Source organism: Apium graveolens, chromosome 9, assembly GCF_009905375.1.
Source record: "Apium graveolens cultivar Ventura chromosome 9, ASM990537v1, whole genome shotgun sequence".
NCBI lineage: Eukaryota > Viridiplantae > Streptophyta > Magnoliopsida > Apiales > Apiaceae > Apium > Apium graveolens.
In genome coordinates, this window is record NC_133655.1 from 37,549,359 (window position 1) to 37,570,869 (window position 21,511).

A 21,511-nucleotide genomic window follows, 5' to 3' on the forward strand; every position below is an offset into this window, starting at 1 on the left:
TCGCACCGAATCCCTAATACAGAGAATTTAATGGGTCAAAGAGACTACAAAAAAGGACGGTCTTTGTTAATTTATATAGTACAAAATTTTAAAAATATTATATTTAGAATAGCATGAAAATATCCCTTATCTTATTTAGATAATAAGGTTTAGAATTTGTTTTCTAAATAACAGGCCTAAATATGGAAGTTTTGATTTTTTATATTTAAAAAAGAAATTATAAAAAAATTAATATAATTCGAACGATTTTAAAACTCTCAGCTAATTTTCCTTCCCTCCCCGGCTTCGTGCTATCCTATTTGGTAAGCACAATGAGTGCTTAAATTATTTAGTGCTTAAGATTTGTTAGTGATCTTTTTCCGGACATGTACTTAATTCCTTTGTAGCACTTTTGTTACATCTGCTTTAAATAATTCTTACGTTAACTTAGATGGAAATCATATGTGTGGTAATTTACTAAATAATATTTTAATATTTATCACACCTTGAATAAAAAAAAATTAAGTTACAAAAAGTAAAGACAAATAAATTAGTCAAGATTATAATTTGAAAACGGTTAAAAAGAGGGGTGAAAAACCAAAATACCCATCATTTGGGGGCAAATGTCCAAAATACCAATAGGCGGGAGTGTCCGCCCAAAATATCCGTTGAACACGTATTCTACATACGCGTATTCACTTTTTTTTAAAAAAACAAAGGATACGCATTACAGTAATGTGTATTCATTTTTATCTTTAAGTGAATGCGCATTCTTGAATTTGCGTATCTCTTTAAAAAAAATTAAAAACACGCATGTGTGTGCTACGTATTCTTTATTATTTTTTAAAAACTTGAATATGCATGTCGTATTCAGTGGGTATTTTGGGCGGAACATACCGCCAGTAGACATTTTAGGCAGTTGGAGTTGTAAAGTAGTGTATTTTAGGCATTTTTTCTAAAAAGAAAGATACAAAGTTATGAAAGAAACATACCTGTTAAATTCAGAAACATTTTTTTACGATTATTCGAATAAAAAACAACTGCGACATGCAAAGTAAAAAAATAGATCTAACAATTGGACTAACCACTTTGAATAGAGTATGAAGACAAAGAAGATAACGTTGCACAACCTACAATATACAATCAAAATATTTAGAGTGATGAAAAGTCATATACAATCGTATACATAATGATGAAAAGTCATATACAATTGTATACATAATGAACACTCGTCAACACAAAAAAAACAACGCAAAATATCATAAACGAACAGGATTAAAAAGAAGATGGAAAAAATTAGTTAGAGGGTTCAAATATATATAAGTATTTTTTACTTATATTAGAACTTCTCAATCACTTTAAATTCTAATTCTAGATTGATTCCAGTGCCTTTTCTAATATACAAATTCTACTTCTATATAAATTTGGTTTTTGTATTCTAAAATATAGGACCTTAAAAAGAAAGTTTCAATTTATTTAATTAAAATATAGGGGCTCTAGAAAAAAAGATAATTATAATTGAAGCGATTCTAGAATTTTCGGAGTTTCCTTTAAATATATATTATATTATATTATATATAAGATATTAATACAGTAGTTCAGGTTCATGGAGCGGATATATACATTAATATACTATTCATTCTCATTGAGATTCATGGAGCGCATAATTTTTTTTTGTCAAAGTATTACGAGAATAAGTTGACATGTCAAGTCTTACAAATTATTCTTTTTAAAATTAAACAAACTATGATATTAAGGGTGAGCAACGGGTCATAACCGGACCGAACCAAACCGGAACCGAAAATCGAAATAGGAATATTTCAAGAACCGAATCGGACCTGTTTATATGTAAGAACCGAAATACGGTTCGGTTCGGTTCGGTTCTTACGGTTACAGTATGTTAAGAATCGAAACGAACCGAGAACCGAAATTTCTAAAAAAACAAGAACTGAATCGGATCCGAATTAGTTAAGAACCGAACCTAAACCACAATTTTTGATAGGTTCGGTTCAGTTCGGTTCTCGGTTTTGAACGGGGAAATGGTCACTTCTATATGGTACACTTGCAGACGCAAAAACATATTTTAGGGAAGTTCGGTTTTTATAATAATAAAAATATTAATTACAAAATAACAAAATTAAGATTTTTTAATTCAATACATATTATTAAGTTATTAACAACCAAAATTATTAAATAATAATTAAAAGAACTTAGATTTGTGAAAAACCTTGTATAAAGGATCATGTAGAAAAAAATTAATAGAAGAAAATTTAAAATAAACAAAGAGGAGAGAAGTTAAAAATCAACAAAAAACCTGGAGATAACCTGATGGTCCAATTTTGGATTAGGTTTATTAATTCAAATTTGGATTAGCATTATTTACTAATCAAATTTAATTTATTATAAAATAATAATTTTCTTATTAATATATTTAAGTTTATTATATTAAAAATTGATTTGTGATTAATTAAAGAATGTTAATGATGGTTTATATCTTTATTAATGAAATGAATGTGTTTTTGTTAATTAAACATATAATTTTTAATTATTTTTATGTATATTAAATATTTTTGTATTTGATTTAAATAATCTATCAAATATAATATAAAAAGTTAATATTGGTTAAAAATTAAATTTAAAATAATATTTGTGTATTATAATATGTAAAATATAATTTGGATCAAAATTTGGATGTTCGTCAAAAATTTGAATTAGAATTTGGATTAATTGACTATGCAAATTTAGATTTTTGGATCAAAATGGTTCTTAATTGTGCTATTTAGAACGTGGATCAATGACATAAATGAATCAATATTTTACCAGTTGAGTTGCACTATATTTATTGAAGGGAAAATGGATTTTTTCATCACTCAACTTATCGTTTTTTTAGAAATTTACCATTCAATTATTTTTTTTTCTTTTACTCACTAATGTTAGGTTCGTATTTGTTTTTAGACACTAATGTTAGGTTCGGATTTGATTATTAGTATTATGTCAATTTTCCCTAGCATTATTAATATATTGGTAGTCTGTAATATTTTAATGATTTGATATATGTCTATATCTTTATATATAGTACTCCGTATGTCCTCAAGACGTTTACCTTGGTGGTGATGAGAGTTTGACAAGCATTTTAAGGCTCCTAAAAGATGTAGTTTCATGAATTATTTTTAATTTTTTTTCTTCTAAATAATAATTTAACGTTTAAATTTTTATATACAAAACAAATCTTAAAAATAAGTAATAAAACTATGTTTGTAAGATAAATATCTTGTGAGAGTTGTTTGATTTAATATTAAATTCACATTATTACAACATTATTATATTTTTGTGTTTATATATATACTTGTTTCACAATTCTATTAGAATGAATGAGTTTATAGTTTTGATTTTGGGTCAGTAAGAGCTTGCATGAAGGAGTTGTGATTGGTGATTTCATTGGGTTTTTTAAACTGTCGTTTGGTAAAATATTGATATGTAATTTTTTTTAATTTTTTTATAAGTACTTTATGATCAGTTTGCTAATTTGATTATATTAAAGTTTTTATTTTTTTAATTTCCCAATAATTTTAGTACGGATTGCGATGCCTCTTCCTAATAATTTTATTTTTGAGCATAGTACCCTATCTAAAAAGTAACAGACGTATATGAACTGATTTTATGCGTCTTTTTACAATGTATATACATCTGTTTTGACTAGATGTTTAAAACAATATGCGTTCTTCTTATAACATATGTATATAATTTAGATATTATACGACTCCTTCATATGGATCTAGCAAACTCAGACACATGAAAGTTTTCTTACAAGACACCTATGACACTTTTTGTACTAGTTATCACTATATTTTAATAAAACAAAAAAAATTATAGTTGAGTGGTAAGTTTCTAAACAGTGACGAAAAAATTCTTTTTTCCTTGATTGAAACTAGGGATAATATAGGACCCCCGAGCCCCTTTAGATCCGCCTCTGTCCGGTATTAGCATATCAGCAAGCAAAAGATAGACAAGTTAAATTAGCCCTAAATTTCTTTATTTGAGAGTATAAATTTGTGTGTTTACAAACTGGAAATTACAGAGAAATGATGAAGCTGAGTAGTAATTTACACATAAGCATCATAATTGTGCATTCCTGTTCCAAAATTGTAAGTGTATTTTGTGACGAGTATGATAATAATTATATGATCATTTACCATTTGCAAGCCCTGCTTTAATTCTCCTCCATATCCTTGACAAAATTCCCCTGTTGCCTTTACAATTAAGGTGTTGATCATGAGTTATAGTTTCCAATTGTGGATGGCAAATACTGTTCGTGGTGAGGCAACTTGATCGTCTGGAAGAGTATGGGGTTAAGTTGATGTAATATGAGTAAGGTGACAGAGGAGTCTTGGATCCACGGATGGCACGGTTGATCTGTTTGCTCACTGCCTGGAGTTCATACGAGTCGTAAAGATTGCTCATCTTGCTGCTATTGTTTCCCGGGCTCAGCTTCCATTTAGGGCTCTGAGCTATGGCTGGTTTCTCATGTGTTGGAGCACTATCCATGAGGAAGGTTTTACTTTTACAGGGTTCCTTTTAATTCTACTTCCTACATGCTTAGTTTTTCTAATATATTTGATGTTTTTAATTATTAAGACCTTAGCTGTATTACTAAGAAAAATACATTGGTTTCTACGTTATTGTCTTGTTCTCATGGTTTGTGAATTCCTGAATCCTACGTTACTCTTCTCTGATCGCATATAATATATTCTTAGCACACTATAACAATATAAGAAGCTCGCAATATTTGCTTAATCAAGTTCAATTTACATTTTATTGGCCTTTATATATATTTTTACTTAAATAGAATTGAAATTTTAGAATAGTGAATACAAGATCATTGTGTTTTAATTTTACGTGATTACGCAGTTGGAGCTTTAATACAAATATTTTCGGGCCTTCTCATTGAAATGAGGCGTGGCTAGGCCTCTTATTACAAAGGGCTTCTTGTAAAACTTTATTTTGTTTACCAACATGATTGCAGCCTGCAGGGAAGACAAAGAAACCCACCTGCTTCATAATCCCACGCGGAACATAACTACCTCGCCTCCGTTGTTTAACAAGTGCCAGCTCTTGCAAAATGAAGACCCAGCATCAAACTATAATTCGTGCATAATGGACACCCGTCATAAAATTATAATTCGTGCATGATGAAGACCCAACATAAAAGTAAAATAAATTCATCATAAAACTATTCTGCCTAATATGATATTAATAAATACAGCTACATAATTATAACAGTTCTGACTACTTGCGGCTAAGAAACAGTGGCATGGAAAAATTCATCACGTAATTGACTATATCGTACACATATCACTTGAGCACATACTAATTAATACCTATGCCAAAAGCTAGGAATGAAGTACTCCACTATTATACAAGTCTCCGATTAGCAAAATTTTATGTACAGCAGTCAGTGCACCTCCTATCTTTTGATGTCAGATGCGAGACCCTCACCGCGGGGCATTTTCTTCGATCCAGCTGCAACACAAATTGTATTAGTAGCAGTTAATTTAACCCATATCAAGTGATGAGGGAATTGAACTTAAGAACACATCAATTTAACTACTAAATTTGGTACATGGCATAAGAAACAGTACTTGACATCCAGAAAACCTTAACTTAAATGTGATAACATCATGTTAACAACATACTGAATACATACTGAATACATACTGCTTTTACAGCACTTTCATGCAATTTAGCTTGCATAGAACTATGGTCAAAAAAATATGAGAATACCAAGTAAAAGGAAAGATAAGAATCTTATAAAAATTACTTTTATTAAAAAAGAAGCTGCTTCCTTTATGAATTGTGAGTTGAGAGCAAAGAAGGGTGCCACACACAGAAATGCATAGGAATGTCAGGAAAGGGGAACATGACATTTCTTGGTTAGAAAATTTCAATTGCATTCATTTGTTATGTCTACATCTCCGATTAGTGGCAAAAAAAAAGTTAATTGTCGAAATTAAAAGAAATTATATCATTTCTGAAAGTGAGAATTAGTGACGTTAATTGTGCAATATCTTTTTTTTGTCTATGATTAGTCCCTCGTTACACTCACCGGCACTTCTATTTAATTGGAGTTACTAAACAGCAGAGGAAGCTACCCCCCCCCCCCACGCACACACACAAACAAACAAACATTTATATATATATATATGTATGTATGAGAGGGAGAGAGAGAGAGAGAGAGAGAGAGAGAGAGAGAGGGAGAGAGAGAGAGAGAGAGAGAAAGAGAGAGAGAGGGGGGGGGGAAGTAAAAACAAGAATCTTCTAAAAAAAATACTTGGATTAAAAAGGAAGCTGCTTCCTTTATGAATTGGAAGGTGAGAAGAGCAAAGAAGGGTGCATGTGATTCTACATAGCCACACACCGAAAAGCATAGGAATGTCAGGAAAGGGGAACATGGCATTTTTTGTTAGAAAATTTTCAATTGCATTCATTTGTTATGTCTAATGTCTTCATCTCCGATTAACGGAAAAAAAAAAAGAATTAATTGTTGAGTTGAATTTAAAAGATATTACATCATTTCTGAAAGTGAGAATTAGTGACACTGATTGTCCAATGTCTTTTTTGTATTAGTCCCTCGTTACACTCACTGACACTTTTATTCAATTGGAGTTACTAAACTACCACCCCCAAACACACATGCACATACACAAAAACTTTTATATATGTATAGGCAAATGATTAAATAGAAACCAAACTTAATATATATATATATGAGAGCCAAACACGTGTTCACACACACAAATAGTTATATATATATATATATATATATATATGAGAGAGAGAGAGAGCCAAACACGCATGCACACACACAAAAACTTATACATATATATATGAGAGAGAGAGAGAGCTTACTATCTTCAACGTCCTTTAGCTGGTAAAAATGAGGAGCTATTTCAATCAGCCATTCTGGTTTTAGTTCGCTAACCTGCCGCATGTATTCTTTAGTCGTAAGTACCAACTCATAGTACACAACCCATCTTGGAAGTACCTAAAATATAATAGTGGAGGCATCATAATCATGTGGGAACGTAAACAATAATTGTCCTAGAGATGTATTATAAAAGTGTACATGCATAGACAATAACATTATAAACAAACAGAAGTTACACATGTATTATCCATGTGAATGTGTATGTAAACAAATCTGTATGTGTGCCCATCCCTGCTCAAATATTGGGATAGGAAGCCTGGTAAGTATACTAGATATGTATATATACCTGTGCTAGACCTGAACTCGGATGGATATGAACAGTTTGAGGATGTTTTACAGTTCTATAAGATCCATTCTTCTGAAGTCTTGAACAGTGAGGAAAGTATCCTGCAAAATGTTCAGAAAATATAAAATAACCCTCATTTTGAGTAAAATTCATAATCAACTGCATGTGCCATGTGGCCCATGTATGTATGAATATGATTTACAGGGTGGTTTCAAAGAACCTGATGTTATGGCCTTCCGTATAGCTTCCAAATCACCAGGATTTGACATCAATTCAATTTCGACCCGCTCCAGTAACCCCTCCAACTGATCTCGAATATCTCTAGCACGCTTCATGCTCCTGACCTGACATAAATCACGAACCCATAAGTACACTGTTCCTAAATTATAATTAAAATAACTGAAGTTGCCCTGTGTTATAAGAATAGTTTTCACTCCACTTGTTATGGCATAAATTCTTATAACCTACAGAAGAATACTGGTGATTAATCTTCAAATAGGTTCTTAAAAATAAAAGATGCTACAAAGAATAATTTAAAATTTTATTATTGATATGCTTCAGTCTACTTTCTTCCCTAATTAAAATCTATTCCTCCAAAATAGGCCCACAACGAACAGAACTTGCCAAAAATTTATAATATAGAAAGCACTTCATGGGTACATGCATTAAGCAAAGCTACAGAGATTGAAACAATCTGACTGAATTTCCATTAAAGTAAAAATATATTCATCACATCGAATGAAGGTACCGGGATAAAAGACAAGCTAAACAAGTAGAATTTTACTATTCCAATTAAAACAATTTATTTTTATATATATCCACACACATGTGCACATACACTAAGTGCCTGACAAACCTAATGAGCAATTATAATGGTCGAAAAGCTCTTAAATGCAGACTAGGGAAAAAATTATAACAACATGTACATGTTACTTAACACACAGACACAGGTATATATACATAAAATTATAAAAGACCTGGATATAGTTTTCATAGCACCACTGAGTCGAGAAGTTGGTCTCCTTCCAAGAACTGTATACCTGAAAGAATTACCAGGGGTGTAACTTTGTAATAAACACCACAGATACCAATTTATGCAACATACACAATCTGCTCTAAACAATTCTATAACCAACCACTAGTACATGTAATATCAAGATTTATGAACGTAATGCTAATATATCAAAATCTAATCTATAAATTTATCTAATATAAATATGAAAATGCAAAACAAACCTTAAGTAACGCGATATGATCTCCGACATTGCCCATATGAAAATTCATTCGGGCATTGTCTGCATGAACCTGTTTGTCCTTTGGACGATAAAAGATCGAACTTCCAATTGAAAGCATCGCAGCAATTGATATGATCTCGTCCGAACATTTGTACTTGTCAGAAGCAACAATCATCTTGGACAGCATGGGATCAAGAGGAAACTCAGCCATTTTCCTTCCAACTTTAGTTAGCTCTCCTTTTTTATTAAGCGCACTCAGTGCAAATAGAAGCTCGAGAGCTTTCAATAAAGACGCTTCTGGGGGTGGATCCATGAAATCGAAGTTCACCAGATCATGGATGCCAAGGCTCTTTAGACTAAGAACAACATTTGCAAGGTTGGTTCGTTGTATTTCAGGCACCGTGTTATCTTCCAAGTCATTGTAATAGTTATGGGAAGTATAAAGTCGGAAGCATTTTCCAGGACCTGTACGACCAGATCGACCAGCACGTTGATTTGCCGATGCCTTTGAAATAGGGGTGACCAGTAATGACTCCATTCCAGTACGAGGACTGTAAGATTTCATCTTGACAAAACCTGGATCAATGACATATTTAATCCCATCAATTGTCAATGAGGTTTCTGCAATATTTGTGGCCAGGACAACCTTCCTCGCACCTTCCGGAGTACGTTCAAATATTTTTGCCTGCAGCTCTGTTGGAAGGTTAGCATATATAGGGCAAATAATCAGCTCTGCTATTTTTGTTCCTAAACCCCTTGTCCGATGCTTCAGAATCTCCTCAGCTGTCTCAATTTCTTCCTGTCCAGTAAGAAAAACCAATATATCACCATCTCCAGGAGGTTGAGTCACGTGAATTTGAAGAGCTGTGACGATGGCTGCATCCAAGTAGTCTGCCTCTGGTGCTTTTGTGTAATTTATTTCAACGGGGAACCTCCTTCCCGGCACTATGAAAATTGGAGCACTGTCAAAATAATCACTGAACTTCTCGGCATCAAGAGTTGCACTAGAGATGAGCAACTTGAGATCAGGACGAAAACGAGCTATATCCTATCAATTAAAATATTATTTGTCAGATAAGACTTACCAGTTTCTTTACTTCCAGTTCACGTAAAAACGTACAAAATATAAATAAAATTGTTGGAAGTCATGCTTACCTTAACTAAACCAAACAAAATGTCAGTAGATAACGTTCTTTCATGAGCCTCATCCACCATCACAACACTAACAAGCAAAATATAAAAGTCTACCTTCAAATTTCTGTAAATAACTACAAAAGTCATCTGTACTAAGATGTAAATAATTTTAAAATTGCGTGAGATTAGTGAACCTGTAACTTGAAAGGTCAGGTTCCCCTAAAAATTCCCGTAACAACATTCCATCTGTCATATATTTGATAACTGTCTTCTCAGAAGTGCAATCTTCAAAGCGAATTGAATAACCAACCTAAAGCAAGAAATAAGAATTAATTATGTCTGTCTGCTTGCACAATTCACAACCAACTGGCAGTATGTAGGAACACCAAACACTTGAAACAAGTTAATGAGTGACCAGTTTATAATTTAAAAGCCAAGATCCCACAATCACACAAAACTCGAATTTCCCTAAAATTACAGTGACAAGTGAATTGAATCCTTGGTCTACAGGAATGAGAATCACATATTACATGGGTGTAAGACTGGTACTATATGTTACAGGTAATAAACTGATAAAATCTAATATTATTGATTAGAATAGCAAGCTAGTGGAGAAAAATATCTATATATATAGTTTCTACTTCTCCACTTAATACAATATAAGGCAGTGCCTCTATATAACCACAGAACTTGGAGCCAAAGCCTGGTACAGATATAACTTATAACTTCGCGGCTACTCTTTTAATATTTTAACATATTCATTGGCAGAAAACTATATATTTATGTTCTACTGACATAGCATACAACAAGAGAACTTACTAGTAAATAAATTCATGAATGATGAAGACATACAAATCTAAGTTACAACATTGGTTAATGAAGAAAGCAAAAACCAAAGGTGAGAAACAGGAGAACTACTAAGAAATTAAGCTCATACCTCATGTCCAAGTTTAACTCCCATTTCCTGTGACACTCTAGCAGAAACACTCATAGCAGCAACACGACGAGGCTGGGTACATCCAATCTGCATAAAAATAGATAGCACAATGACATTATAGATTAATGCACTAATTGGTTCTAAAACACACTAGTGTCTGCCAGTTCACTAGGAGATTCCAAACCTTTTATAAGCAAAAATTAAAAAACAGGATACAAATTTCAGGAAAGTTAAAAACGAGAAAGATCTCCATTCATCATTTCATCGCCCAAGATATACATTAAAATGCAAACTATATGCAATAGGGCAAACAAGAAACTAGTGAAATATTATACCTTTCCACGTTTTGTATACCCAGCTTCATGGAGATACTGAGGTATCTGTGTAGTCTTTCCGGAACCAGTTTCTCCAACAATTACAAGAACCTGACAAACCAGATAAAAATGTCATATTCGGATTGCTATGATTAGGCAACATGACATAATGAGGAAGAACTGTAAACCTGATGTTCATTAACAGCTTCAAGCAACTTTTCCCTATATGGGTAGACTGGTAAAGTTTTCCTATCAGCCTGAAGGAACAAAATAGCAAGTCAGTAACACTTTGCTGCCACAACCATCTCTCAAAATATACAATTAGATGTTTGCCAAAATAAAATATGTAAACAGTATATATCTGAAGTCCTAATTAACTGCTAATGCTCTGCTTCATGTAGTTTATGTTTGAAAACAAGTCTATGTCAGTATCTTCTCAAGACCACTGAGTATATACTGTAGGTAGCAGCATCGCGCACTTCTGTATCTATTCTATACTGCAATGCAACACTTAAAAGGTAATCTACCTGCTAAAAATGTGGTAGTAATATCCAGCATTCAGTCTTAATTTAAAACATAGTCATCTCACATGAAGTATCTACACTCTACAGTATCCTGTTTGTGAAGTTTTGTTATTAAACAGCATCACATATCAATCCAGTGCCAATTACAGTAGAGAACAGCACTTAATATAACATGATTGACTGATTATAGTGTATAACCAAAACTGTGAGAACCTAGCAGCTACTCAACATTTCAATTAAACAAGTAAAAATAATCTCAAATAACATTCCAGTAACTCAGTCATTCATCAACAACATTAAAAGGGGCTTGGGAGAGTGAACCATGCATTGATCCACCATTGGTAGTATTTCCACTAACCACCAGTTGCAGTATAAGGTATTACTCCCTCCGTCCCGGTGAGTTGTTTACGTACACTGTTTGCACGTATTTCGAGACTTCAATAAAGTATAGTTTCATAATGTTTTTTTAATTTTATTTTTCTGAATAAAAGTTTAAACATGAAACTTTTTTTTCAGAATTTTTTTTTTAAAAAAAATATTATGGAAGTATACTTTAAACGAGCATTGAAAAGCGTGTCAAAAAGTAACGTAAACAATCCAGTGGGACTGAGGGAGTATTAAACAAAGTACACTGACCCATCTCCAACTCTTTTAGATGAGTACACTGCTTAGGAAACAAAGAAACAACTAATGGGAACAAGATCATAGTATGCATACCTGAAGTTTCTCAAATGCTGATTTTGCAATAGATTCATCAGGTGAATCGCCATACGCCTCCCCGTCATACTGCAAAAGTGAATGTGAATTTGTTCAAGAAATGATTATTAGATCAAGACATGCAAAACACTTACAATTAAAAATAGTCACGGTACATACATTATCACCCTTCATTACTTCATCTTGTATGAACTCAATCTGGTTTTCAAAGACGAACCTATTCAGAAAAAAACAATCAAGCATTTGCTCTTCATAAATTTAGTTAAGCAAACAAGTACAAATAGAATAAGTGTGATCTCAATTAGAAAACTTCAATATATGTTTCTTCTATCCTTTATTTCCACATCTATGGAGAGAACATTAGGGATAATATTATTTAAACAACAAACCAAATAGCTTACTCGTAGTCGTCATGCTTTTTATCTTTTGAGCCAAATTTCATTGTTGCCTTGCCTGCAAAACTCAGGGCAGTAGGGATTAGATATTGGTTATTATAAATCATTAATTTGAGATGGATTGGGAAGAGTTGTATAAAAGCAAAGCCAAGTAATTACCAATCTGATGATCCTCCCATGCTTCTTGCTCTGCGAATGGGTTCATTTTCTCTGCAGCATTTAGATCTCTGAAGAACAGGAAAAGAGGGCAATTTTTACATCAAAGTTGATTTCCGTGCACGAACATGTATGGAACTATATGCAAATTATTATCAATATTGCTACAATAATCTAGCTGACCTGTAACGCTCCACGGCCACAGAAAATCTCTTCTCTTGATTTACACCGCCTTCCTGGTCATAGGCATCTGGCATTCTGTACTGCACTCCAAGAAGAACGTTAAGCAAATATGCTTTAAATCAATCAACAACTTCGTTAACAAATATAAAATTAGTAAAAATATACATAAAAGGAGATGAATGGGAACATTACAGTAAATGAGTAATGGTGCTACACAATGAGCTGAGATCTTGAGCCAGTGGAGTTCGCACTCTCTCACTCGTAGATGAGATTACTTTATTTATGCATAATGGATTGCTTATATCTGATACGAAGTACATTTGTCCCAAAGTACCATGCCGATATATCCACTACCAAATATCGTCATTAGTGTGATTAACCTTGTTACCTTTATAAATGAGTGTTAATTTCTACATTATCATGTAATACTATAGTTGACACACTTTGTATTAGTACTGCTGCCTGTGCAATGCCAGGAAAGTACTGTACAAATTGACTCTTCTAGAAAGTGCTTTAATCAGGATGTGCAAAGCGTAATAATCCGAACTACCTCATTTATCTCGTCCGTCTCTTCCGTTTGCTTCTTAGCAAGATCATATATTTGTTTCTTGTATCTGCCAAAAAATTACATGCGTCAATACAAATAACTAAGAATCCTCCGCATAAGCATCCAAAACAACACAACTTAGGGGACTGATTAAAATGTATATAACCAAAATTAACAAATCTAGGAAACTTTATAAGCATCAAGAAAAATATGACTAAAGCATATAAAAGCAATGTGTATATACATAGAATATATAGAGAAAACTAAAATATCTTACTCCATTAATCATTTACCCTTGTCTGTAAATTGAAACACATAACCCCTCCCACCCCTCCTAAAAGAACTGTGGAAATAAAAAAAATACAAAATTCTCGGTTGTAACTTGGAATACGAATATATATACTGGTCAAATTACTCACTTTAAAAGAATACTTTGTCAGATATTATAGTCATATATCAACAAAAAATTTGCTATGCCATAAACCTAACGTACTAAATCAGAATACTATTATTACAGATATAATTATTAGGTTTTCCATATAGTTATTTTTACTTATCTGTATTCTTTTCTGGCTTGACATGATCTAAAGTCTTTTACATAGTAGCTTATTGAATTCAGTCATGTAACTTAATAGCTAACAAACAAACCCGTAAATTGACAAAGTTAACTTATACAGTTCAATAAAAGTTTTGAGAAACAAGAAGGAAGCTGAGTACATATAAAAATCCACATCATTGATTATATGGTTAATAAAAAATATAATACTTTCACAGAAAAGGCAATCAGTGATTGTCGTACTTATAATCAAGCGATATAAGATAATGAGGGAGGGGTTTAGAAAAACTGGAAGGGGTTTAGAAAAACTGGAACATAAAGATATATGTGCACGCCATGCATGACAAAATTACCTTAGTTCACGCAATTCTGCTTCGGTCAATTTCACATTCTCGAATAGATACTGCTCATCTTCTATGTCATCTCTGAAAAAGCCAAACCATGGTTATATGTAAAGCAATTGAAGAGTTTGTTCATGTTTATAAAGTGTTATGCCAACAATTCGAGAAACAAAAAGTAGAATCGCAGCTTTTAGGTAAATGTTTTACCTGATTTCCTCGAGTTTTTTTTGCTCCCTTTTCTTCAGATACTCTTGCCTTGAAACTATTCTGAAGATTAAAAAAAACATTTAAAAGATCATTAATAATTAGAGCCACATGTTGTAGAATTTATTATAATTTAGATACGAGTAACCACGAATGGCCAGAACTAGAAACATCAAACATAATAAAATACTTCAACTAACAATTTGCTAAACATTCAGAAAGTCAATTTCAGCCATTTATTTTGTATTTAGCACTAACAACAAGTCTTACAGAAAAACTTTTAACAAAGAGAGATCTACCATTCCACCTTTTGTGTTGCTTGTATAAGATAAAAGGCTAATATATACTAAGAACTGTTTAAATATAAACTTGTAATATTTTCAAAAGCAACTCACGTCGACCCTGAAACTTTGTACACGGTATAAGTATTCAATCTTTTGTGTGAAAAAATTACACAAAACACCACAAGTACACAAACATATTATGTGTTATGTTTGAGACTTTGAGTTTCCACTTCGGGTACACGACACGAAAGTATACAAACTAGATATATGAACTGATAATATATATATATATAAATATCATTACTAATTTACTATCATTGGGCTTATAATGTTTAAAAAGTAGTAATAGAGATTAACATTTTAAAATCAATATAATTATAAAAAGTTATTTTAACCTATTGAAGTAAAATTATAATACCAAAATAATACTTTTTAAAATACTTATTTTATATATTTATATAAACGACACGCAAAGTGGCTGACGCAAATTGATTTAGTGTTGGATGTTGGTTGGGTAATTGGGTAGAAGAAGTCATTTAGTCTTAGATATGAGTTCAACATTTGCGATACTAAACACGAACATAAACAAAACAAGACAATTTCCAGGTCTAGTAAAGGGTTGGAGACAAATATTATCCATATTTCAAACAGCAAATAGTGCTTTGCTTTTTAAGAATTCTTTTAAAATTAGGAAACACTATGTCATACACTTCTAGAGGCAAAACAAGACAATTTCCAGGTCTAATAAAGGGTTGGAGACAAATATTATCCATATTTCAAACAGCAAAAAGTGCTCCAGGTCTAGTAAAGGGTTGGAGGCAAATATTATCCATATTTCAAACAGCAAATAGTGCTTTTGCTTTTTTTTAAAATTCTTTTAAAATTAGGAAACACTATGTCATACACTTCTAGAGGTACTTCATAAACCTAGACTCTATGTAAAAAAACAAATAATAAGCAAAATAATGGAGGGAATTCATCTCAGTATTGGCAATATATGTAGCGAAACAATATTTTGCAAGATGACAAACCTTAAATCGTCCGTGTCACCTTTTCCCAATGCGTTAGATCTCCTGATTTCCTCTTCTGTAGCCCAGATATACATCCGATAGTTAATAGAGAAATCATGACATTATCAAATACCAATGTGTGTGCCTGTGCATAATGGACATGAAATTATATACATATATACAAATACAAGTATGAGTGATCTCTAACCTTCCTCTTTCCGTGTTAATTTATGCTCCGTTAGCTGAGAACAATAAGATTAACAATTATAAGAAATTAAATTTCATTTTAATCTAATATTACAAGGAAAAATAACATAAGAATGGACACTCTTCTCTTGAATAATTTTCGCCAAGTGTTTAATAATCAGAACCCTATAATTTATCACAATTATCATAAATAATACAATCACACAAACACAAGTCAAGGTGCCACTATTTATATACATGCTAACAGAATGAAAGGACACAAGAAATTCAAGCTGGCATATAGGTTTACACACAATCAGATGTAAATTTGGATTTATTCTTCTAAAAAACCGCCAACAAACATACTCAAGATATACTGCAATGATAAACCACTGCAACAGCTGATGTATGGCACAGTTGCATTATTACATTTCAATAACTAAGAATTACAATATCAGGTACATGATGCTCCTACTTAATAAAAATATAAAGCCAAATTTACATTATGCTATCCTATATTGTTGCTATGTATACAGGCTACAGCCACAAAAAGCAAGTTATGAACTTGTATCAGTCCATGCAATATGGTGAGCATAGACAGCTTGCAAATTGGATCTTGAACAATATGAAAGAGTTTTATGCATCATTTATTCGACTTCATGCAAAGTACATATTTAACAGATTGACCTAAAACATTGATAAATACAGCATACCTTTCTTGTCCCTGCAGCGTCCCGTTCTCTTAAGTTTTGTTCTAACTCCTCTCGTTCTCTTTGATCACGCAACCTTTCTTCCTCTGACTGCATTAAAAGTTCAAACATGAAACAATATGACATGTAATGGAGCAATCCCTTAAACACGGTGCATATTGCCTATGACACCACAAATATTAGTGCTGGACATGTGTATGCACAATTATGATCCAACAACAAAATGCACCGCATGAGTTGATGATGACAATAGGGATCCAACACATGCATTCTATCTAAAAGCATTAACAGATGGAAAATCGCAGTACTATTATCCTGTGCAGAGATTTAATTCAAAATAAGAAAATATAAAGAGAAATTACGTCAGAATCATCTTCGGGCTGAGCAGTCCGCCTTTTAACCCGCCTGTCATCTTTTTTAGGTATGACTACCTGCAGTTTCACAACAATAAAAACAAAACAAATATACCATGTCAGCGTGCACAATACTGTTACAGCACCGCACACATTATAAGATTAACCAAACTATAAAAATAAGATTACAATCAATATGCCTCATCATCTTCATCATCTTGAAGTTCAGTTTTTTTCCTAAACCGTTTCCTCTTCGAATCCCTCGTCTTGGACTCATCAACTGCAGAACTACCAACACTGCCATTATCAACATCATCGTCCTCCAAAAGCGTATACATACTTTGCTTCTGCACAAGCTTAGCCGCCTCCCTTTCTTGTTGCAGATAAGCCTATCAAAAACCCAAGACAAATTCATAAACCAAAACAAAATCCAATTTCACAATAGCAATACACCAAAAAAAAAAAACACCCACATTTGGAGCAGGCCTCCCTCTATCGCCTTTAGCAAACAACTCACGGGAAAACGCCTGCAAGTCCGCAACAGAACAGGCACTCAAATCATCTTTAAGGGCATCAGCAATGTCAGCAGGTGATTTAGCATTCTTTGCTGCATTTAATCAAACAGTTGGTAGGCATTAACAAACACAAGTATTACAAACCAAAAAGATAAAGAGTGTAATGTAATTGAGTAAAAGACTTACAGAGACTAATGATGTATTGAACAAGAGTAGATTGAGAATAACCAACAAGAGACATCAATTTGTCAGAAACCCAAATCTTCAAATCACTCCCCATTTGTAATACAATTTTCAAAGTTAAACCCCTCTTGTTTGCCCTAGATTATTAATAATAAATATAAATAGATTATTAATAAGAGCAGCCGGCGGTTTAAATCTCGTTCTTCACTTCCCTCTTCCTAAATTAAACAACGAAAAGAGATGCACGGATTTTTTTATTCCTATACTCCTATTATATAAAAATCCTCAGTTTTTAAAAGTTCGTTTAATTTCAAATTATTAAAAATTATTACCATTCTATTAATTAATATTTTTGATAAAATAATAATTTAATGTAATACAATTATTTGAAATGCGTATTTTAGGGTTATTTTGTGCGGTTCGCGCGTATCTGGACATTTTGGGCGATTGAAGATAAAAAGTAGTGTATTTTGGGTATTCTTTCGAAAATATTAAACTATCTTGGGAAGATAAAAAACTAAACATATTTTTTATATGAGCTTGGAATTTTGCACGTATTTTAATATATTTTGATTAAATAGTTATAAATATTATTTGTAATTTTTTTTAAATAAAAATAGACAATATGTATATGTTTCAATTTATAAAAATTTATTTAAAAATTATACTTTTAACTAATCACATAAAATATATTAAATTATTAAAATATGTACAAAAGTCAAAATGTCGTATACAAATTAAATTGAAGGAGTACTTACAAAGACTGGATATACAAACATAAAAAAATGCCCGTATATGTGAAATTGTGAATTGATAAGTTATTCACTTATCATTTATGTATTTAATGTATGAGAGGTTTTTGTCAACTTTGCAAAGAAAAATATCAGGGAAATAATAGTAATTATTAATTACTGCACGGAGAAATTTTTTACTGCATTTAGCAATCATGTTTTTTTAATATGATTAATAATTATTATTAATATTTTTAAATGGTACATATTATTAAAAATAAAGAAAATATGTTAAATAATTAAAATTTCAAAATATATATAAATTGCATCCCTATTAATCTTGATTTTTTAATTAATTTTAATCGGTACCTAAATTTATTAATTTCAATTTCTCATTTAGGCTACTTTTTAGCTATACTTTAATTTTTTATTTTAGTAGGTTATACGATAAAATATAAGTTACGTTAGTTAATGGTAACATTTTTAATTTTTAATATGTTAAAAATATTAAAATACATTTTGTTATGAAATTTTTAGTTAATGAGAACAACCTAGAAATTTAATTAAGGTTAAGTTATAAACGCAAGTAGCATCAACAATATTTAGTTTTTTTTCTTTAATTTTAATCTTCCGAGGGTTCTTTAACTTCATATTTGATTTATATAATTTTATTGCCGAAATAAAAAAAAATTAACTATTTTAAAAAATATAAAAGGGGAAAAATGAGATTCGCAATCAAATAAGAGAAAAATCTCTTATATATATAACAAAAAATTAATGAGTTTTTTATTCTTAGTAAATTAACGGATTTCTCCTGTATCTACTATAATTAAAAAAATATTGTTGGCGAGAATCGAACTACAGTCTACCCATTAGTTCTCACACAATAATACCAATACGCTTTTATGTTTTTAATCAAGCATTTAATATGTGTGTCGAATTTCAGTTTCTTATTACAATTCATACAATAACATTTTTAGTCATATTTTTCCATTCATATATATTGATTTAGTAAGCTATATATATCTAAATAATTAAAGTTGTAATTAAGATAATAATATTGATCAATATTTAACATATAAATATAGCCATTATACGAAAAATATAAATAAATGAAGATATAACATGTATTTAGTAGAAAATGTAATATATTTTTAAGTAACTGTCTTATTAAAATCTACGATATTATGTATAAGAATTAATTAACCGTGTCAAATATTCGTGTTCACAATAATACGAAAAATAAATAAATAAATTTTTTAATGCGTTTTTATTCAATAAAAAATATATTATTAAATATTAGTTATTTAACAAAATTTACAGAAAAAATTAAATAATTTAGTAATTATGGGATAAATGAAGTAGTGTTAGATGTACACATAATTCAAAAATTTATTTATTTTTGATTTAGAGCAATGTATTTTGAATTATTTCGAATATAGCATCATAGTCTACCCGATTTTAAAAAACATAAAATTTGACCATTTTTCATGAATGTATGAGATTGAGTTGAAGTGCATTTTTCAATTAGCAGATTTAGAAAGTTTGTTTATTGGATCGATGAGAAAGTTATATCAATGAAGTAAGGTGTTTATAACAATTTACATCTAAATGATTAATGTGTTTGAGGACTTTATAAGACCAGGTCAATAAATAATATATATCAAAATTTCAAGATTGATTTATTGTGATTTGTCAAGCAAACACAATCCCTTGTGGAAAAAAGGATTTGCTGAGACGGAAATAAAGATATCAAGTTTCTCCCAAGATAACTGAAAGTTCAAACCAATAAGAATCCTAATGAACCTAAAAAAAGGATAATGGCCCAGCAGAAATTACTTGTTTTTCGCGACCCCGTCATGGACTTGTCCCGATTATCACACGATCGGGTAAAATTATGGGCGTTGTACTCAACCAATTGTTTTCTCCATATTTAACTTTGTTAAAACAAAATATACAGTAATATCAAAATTTAAAGTATTTGTACGTTATTTTGTAGTACAAGCGAATTCTTAAAGAGCTTTTAATATTCTAATTTATATTTCATGCAGATTCAAAAGAAAGATGTTAATTTATTTTATAATTAAAAAATTTAACAATTAAGTAATTTAAAAAATGCATTGACTTTACCGATGTTCAATAGTAACCTAATTACAAAAAAAATTGTAGAACATACATTTTTTTATATAATTAAAATTATATGTAAATTTAAAAGTTTTTAAATAAAACACTGAATTTCTTGCCATTGTTTAATTTGGTATGAAACTATTTCATGTTATTATAAAATTATTTTTATATTTGAAATTATAATATATCAATGAAACTTATATACATACTAAAATACATTATTTGATTCGATTTATTTTATCGTGTTCTTTCTTTCATATAAATGAAAAGTAATTATATTGATTACAAAAATTTCATATTCTTTCTTTCATAAAAACTTAAAGCATTAGAAATTCAAGTACTACTATTTATGAGTATTTTATCAAATTTATAAAAGTTTGGCACAAGAAACCGATATATATTATTACTGAAAATGTATATGAAAAAAGATTGTAATCATTCACAAAAAATGATAATAATTAAAATAACGCTACATTAATCTCTACCGTAAAAATAATATGTAGTATAACACCAACTCTACCACATATAATAACATATTCTAAAGTACATATCTCATGTATAAATAGTAGACATGCATATATTTGTTAACTGAACACTGTGACAAGTAATTTAACAACATTATACTGACACTTTAACACGAGGAACTTGTGATTGGACTGAGACATCATTTTTTTGATCGTAGGGAACCCGCAGCCGCTACCCTTCGGGTGCGTACTGGGTAAATCCCACGGCCTCACGTAATATCCCACAAACCACGTGAACCAAGATAAACCGCATTTAAGCGACATGATCTGGTTCATAAAGCATATCATAAATTCTCCTCCTGTGCGATTCGAAGCTGTGACCAACAGGATAATTATCCCCTCTTTAACCAACTGAGCCAACCCTTGCGGGCATCTTTTACATCATATGCAACAAA

At 31.1% G+C, this 21,511-nt stretch overlaps 1 protein-coding gene and 1 long non-coding RNA gene across 6 annotated transcripts; one reads left to right on the forward strand and one right to left on the reverse strand.

The window, feature by feature from the left end:
• Positions 1–3,959: 3,959 nt before the first annotated feature.
• Positions 3,960–4,658, forward strand: LOC141686859 (uncharacterized). Its single transcript, XR_012560830.1, has 2 exons — positions 3,960–4,124; positions 4,243–4,658. It is a non-coding gene; the product is annotated as an uncharacterized LOC141686859 (long non-coding RNA).
• Positions 4,659–4,799: 141 nt separating this feature from the next.
• LOC141683923 (pre-mRNA-splicing factor ATP-dependent RNA helicase DEAH1-like) lies at positions 4,800–17,957 on the reverse strand. Of its 5 annotated transcripts, none has more exons than XR_012560494.1 (27): positions 17,738–17,957; positions 17,510–17,643; positions 17,237–17,425; positions 17,046–17,114; positions 16,687–16,773; positions 15,996–16,029; positions 15,809–15,863; positions 14,497–14,556; positions 14,302–14,373; positions 13,396–13,459; positions 12,846–12,925; positions 12,666–12,733; positions 12,513–12,564; positions 12,271–12,328; positions 12,112–12,180; positions 11,059–11,127; positions 10,892–10,981; positions 10,557–10,643; positions 9,814–9,929; positions 9,641–9,707; positions 8,487–9,533; positions 8,228–8,290; positions 7,471–7,594; positions 7,251–7,351; positions 6,886–7,021; positions 5,358–5,499; positions 4,800–5,090 (listed from the first exon to the last, which is right to left on the reverse strand). XR_012560494.1 is itself a non-coding variant. In XM_074488731.1 (26 exons), the coding sequence occupies exons 1-26, from the start codon at positions 17,829–17,831 to the stop codon at positions 5,444–5,446; spliced, it is 3,141 nt and encodes a 1,046-aa protein (XP_074344832.1). In that variant the 5' UTR covers positions 17,832–17,957; the 3' UTR covers positions 5,172–5,443. The 5 variants fall into 5 exon arrangements, 3 of the variants coding, with proteins under 3 accessions (XP_074344832.1, XP_074344833.1, XP_074344834.1); XR_012560493.1 differs by having other exon boundaries at positions 4,800–5,117; XM_074488731.1 differs by lacking the exon at positions 4,800–5,090 and having other exon boundaries at positions 5,172–5,499.
• Positions 17,958–21,511: the final 3,554 nt, after the last annotated feature.